The 3150-nt window shown below is 40.1% G+C and overlaps 1 protein-coding gene across 1 annotated transcript; it reads right to left on the bottom strand.

The window, feature by feature from the left end:
* Positions 1-1177: 1177 nt before the first annotated feature.
* Positions 1178-2906, bottom strand: LOC111881328 (probable inorganic phosphate transporter 1-7). Its single transcript, XM_023877736.3, has one exon. It carries the CDS (start codon positions 2826-2828, stop codon positions 1239-1241), a length of 1590 nt encoding a protein of 529 aa, XP_023733504.1. The 5' UTR covers positions 2829-2906; the 3' UTR covers positions 1178-1238.
* Between the last annotated feature and the right edge of the window lie 244 nt (positions 2907-3150).

The following is a 3150-nucleotide window of genomic DNA, read 5'->3' as shown; positions in this document are numbered from 1 at the left end:
TTATTTACCAACCGTTCATATGTTTCTCTGACATTTTTGAGACCAAAATACATTTTTAGATAGCAAAACATGGTCGATGTAGAATTCAATCTATTTCTTCGTCTTTATTTTTTATTTAGATTTGATGATATCTCTTATATGCATCTCCAAAGCATATCCACAAGTGTAAGTTCTCTACTTTTTGGTCCATTTCTAATAAAGAGTACGAGTCTTTGGGCCATACTTTGTTTAAGTCGGTGGAGTCGATGCACATGCATAGGGATCCATCAAAATTCTATTGCTAGTAGATCATCATCACCAATAGAGAAGGGCGATTTTCCTCCAAGTCAAACCCAAAGAGTTTGAGTTTCAAAGATCTATTTAGATCTTTTGCATACTCGTCTTATACATGATCATAGGGATGGACATTGATACCGACCAGAGTAAGGTCATATGGTTTTGGATTCAAAACTTGAGAGGGAGCTGTTGATATTTCGAGACGATGACCCGATTTTTCCCTCTTTGCTGCATCTACTTTTAGTGTGCGACTCTCTTTCAAAAAAAGATACTTTTAGCGTGTGACTAAGCACCCAAAACTTGTAAACGGGTATTAGTATAATTTTATAACGCTGATAAATGAAAAGTAATTTAAAGTTAAAGGGTTTAAAACTGATATTAAATTTCGTAATTTATACACTGATAACATGCATCCACAAGACTATATTCATTAATATTGTTCCACTTCCTACCATCCCAATCCCAATCCCCCCCCCCCCCCCCCCCCCCCTTCCAAAAAAAAAAAAAGAAAATGCTATCTAATTGCAAATCCGTGTTGTCCTCCTATTTTTGTTGAAAGTTTTTTGTTCTTATATTTTTATTTACCAGAAAAATGAAATAAAGTATTTGAACTTTACATTATTACGTTTTGATTACCAAAAGTATTTAAATCATGAGTGTGTTCGTTTTCTTGGGACAAATTGATGATGTTTTACATGTTTGTAATATATTCTATAATAATTTTAATGGAAGTTATAAACGAAATAGCATTTCTCACCTAAAATAGGTACCATGATCCGTACTATTCCTAATAAAAATGCAAGCCAAGAACAAAAAATGAAAGCCAAATAATAAGTTTTAAATCAAAACTAGTGAACCTAATCAGGGGCTAAATTAGTAATTGACTGATTGGAGTCTAACGCCTAATCTGCGAATAAGTGGCCTGAATTTTTATGAGGCGCTCGATTCGCTACCACCAACAGTTACGCTCGTGTCTCGCCGGTTTCCTCTTCATTCTCGCCGGACATTTCCTCAAGAGATTTCCCCTTCGTTTCCGGCACCAAGAAAGTACACAAGGTTCCCAAAAGATTGATCACACCCAACACAATCAACGAGTTCTTCACTCCGATTCCCGGAGGATACCCTTCGGACGTCTTCTTAGGATCTTTACTCTGAGCCAAGTACAAGAACCCGAATGCCCCAACTATCGCTCCCAGTTTCCCAGATGCTGCTGATATTCCATGGCAAGTCGACCTCAGTCTCGCCGGAAAAATCTCTGCCGGTACAACGAATGTGGTGGCGTTTGGCCCGAAGTTGGCAAAGAAGAAAGTTAACGAGTAGATCACTACGAACTTAATGTTGTTTTCGGGATGAGTCCAATAGTTATAAGGGAATGCTAAAACAAACATGAAGATTGTCATCATCGAAAATCCGAGGAGTTGAATTGTAAATCGTCCCATTTTGTCGATTAAAAACACGGTGAACCAATATCCAGGGACTGTGCTACAAAGGGCGATGAGAGTTTGAGCTCTCGCGATTTTGTAAACTTCTTGAATTGCGTTCATGGTCTTTGCCGGAGGGATCCATCCGATGGCACTGAATATGTCTTTCTGGAAAAGATTTTGACTGTAGAATGCGATATCAAGCAAGAACCAAGTGCTCGTAGTTCCAAGCAAATGGAGGCCATGGCGTTTGGCAAACTCTTTACTAAAAAGCCCGAAACTGTGTTTTGAATCCTCCATCACCTCATCAACCTTCTCTTGCTCAGCTTCTATGTCGACTTGGAGAACTTTAGACATGTCGGAAGCTGCTTTCTTGGCGTTTTTCGCCACCAGAGCAGTGAACCGGGCTGTTTCCGGCATCTTCATTCTCCAGTAGTAAGTTAGCAATGCTGGAAGAGCTCCGACCATTAGAACAATCCTCCAAACGTAATCAGCTTCTGGTACCGTGGACTTTATCGGATCTACTTCATACGGCGGTGCTTTGAATCTGCTATTAAATATCGCCGATATCATTATGGCAAACACTCCTCCTCCCAAGATCCCGAATCCTTGCATGGCAAAAACCGCCGCAATAAACCCACCACGAGTTTTCTTATTGGAATATTCCGACATGATGGTGGCTGAGAGGGGGTAATCACCACCGATCCCAAACCCTAACCAAAACCGGAAAAAACAAAGAGTAGTCATCACCCCCTTTGGGTGGCTGCCAAACGACAAACCGGAGGCGATGGAGCAAAGACACATCAGCATGAGCGTGATTCCATACACTTTCTTTCTACCCAGTTTATCACCCAACCACCCAAAAAACAACTGCCCGGCTAGGGTTCCGACAAGTGCAACACCGTTCACGGCGGCAGAGACCTCAGGTGGTAAACTTCCCGGCGTTGGCGATCCTTCTTTGTGATAGTAAATACGGCCAAGCAATTTGGTGACGAGAGAGATGCAGAACAGATCATAAGCATCCGTGAAGAACCCCATTCCGGCGATAACAATCGCCGTGAAGTGGTACCATTGTGTTTTTGCTCCGTCGAGCGCATTTAGGACCTGTAAATTCCCGGTCGACGGATCCATTGACGGATCTTTCTTCAAAGAACCTAAGAAAAATCAATACATATATATGAGATCAATGGAGTTCATTCATGCATGTATTCAATTTTAAAAAAATGAAAAAAGATGGAAAATTTTGATATACCTGTTTTTGTTCTTGTAATGGAAGTTAAAGCAGATTGTGATTATTTATAGTATTGAAAAAGAGTATTGAAACTAAAATTAAGCGGCATATTCTCATTATTTTCGCTTCTCCAACAACCCAGTCAAATCATACAAAAATACAAATGAATCGGATATGATCATATTCGTACCCAGAAATGCGATACAAATATAATCGCTTTCA

This window comes from Lactuca sativa, chromosome 9 (assembly GCF_002870075.4).
Source record: "Lactuca sativa cultivar Salinas chromosome 9, Lsat_Salinas_v11, whole genome shotgun sequence".
NCBI classification, from domain to species: Eukaryota; Viridiplantae; Streptophyta; class Magnoliopsida; order Asterales; family Asteraceae; genus Lactuca; species Lactuca sativa.
Note: the sequence above shows the minus strand (reverse complement) of the source record. Positions and strands in the feature narration are given on the sequence as shown.

Excerpts from the sequence above, each read along its gene's own strand:
- LOC111881328 (XM_023877736.3), bottom strand. The coding sequence starts at position 2,828 with ATGGATCCGTCGACCGGGAATTTACAGGTCCTAAATGCGCTCGACGGA.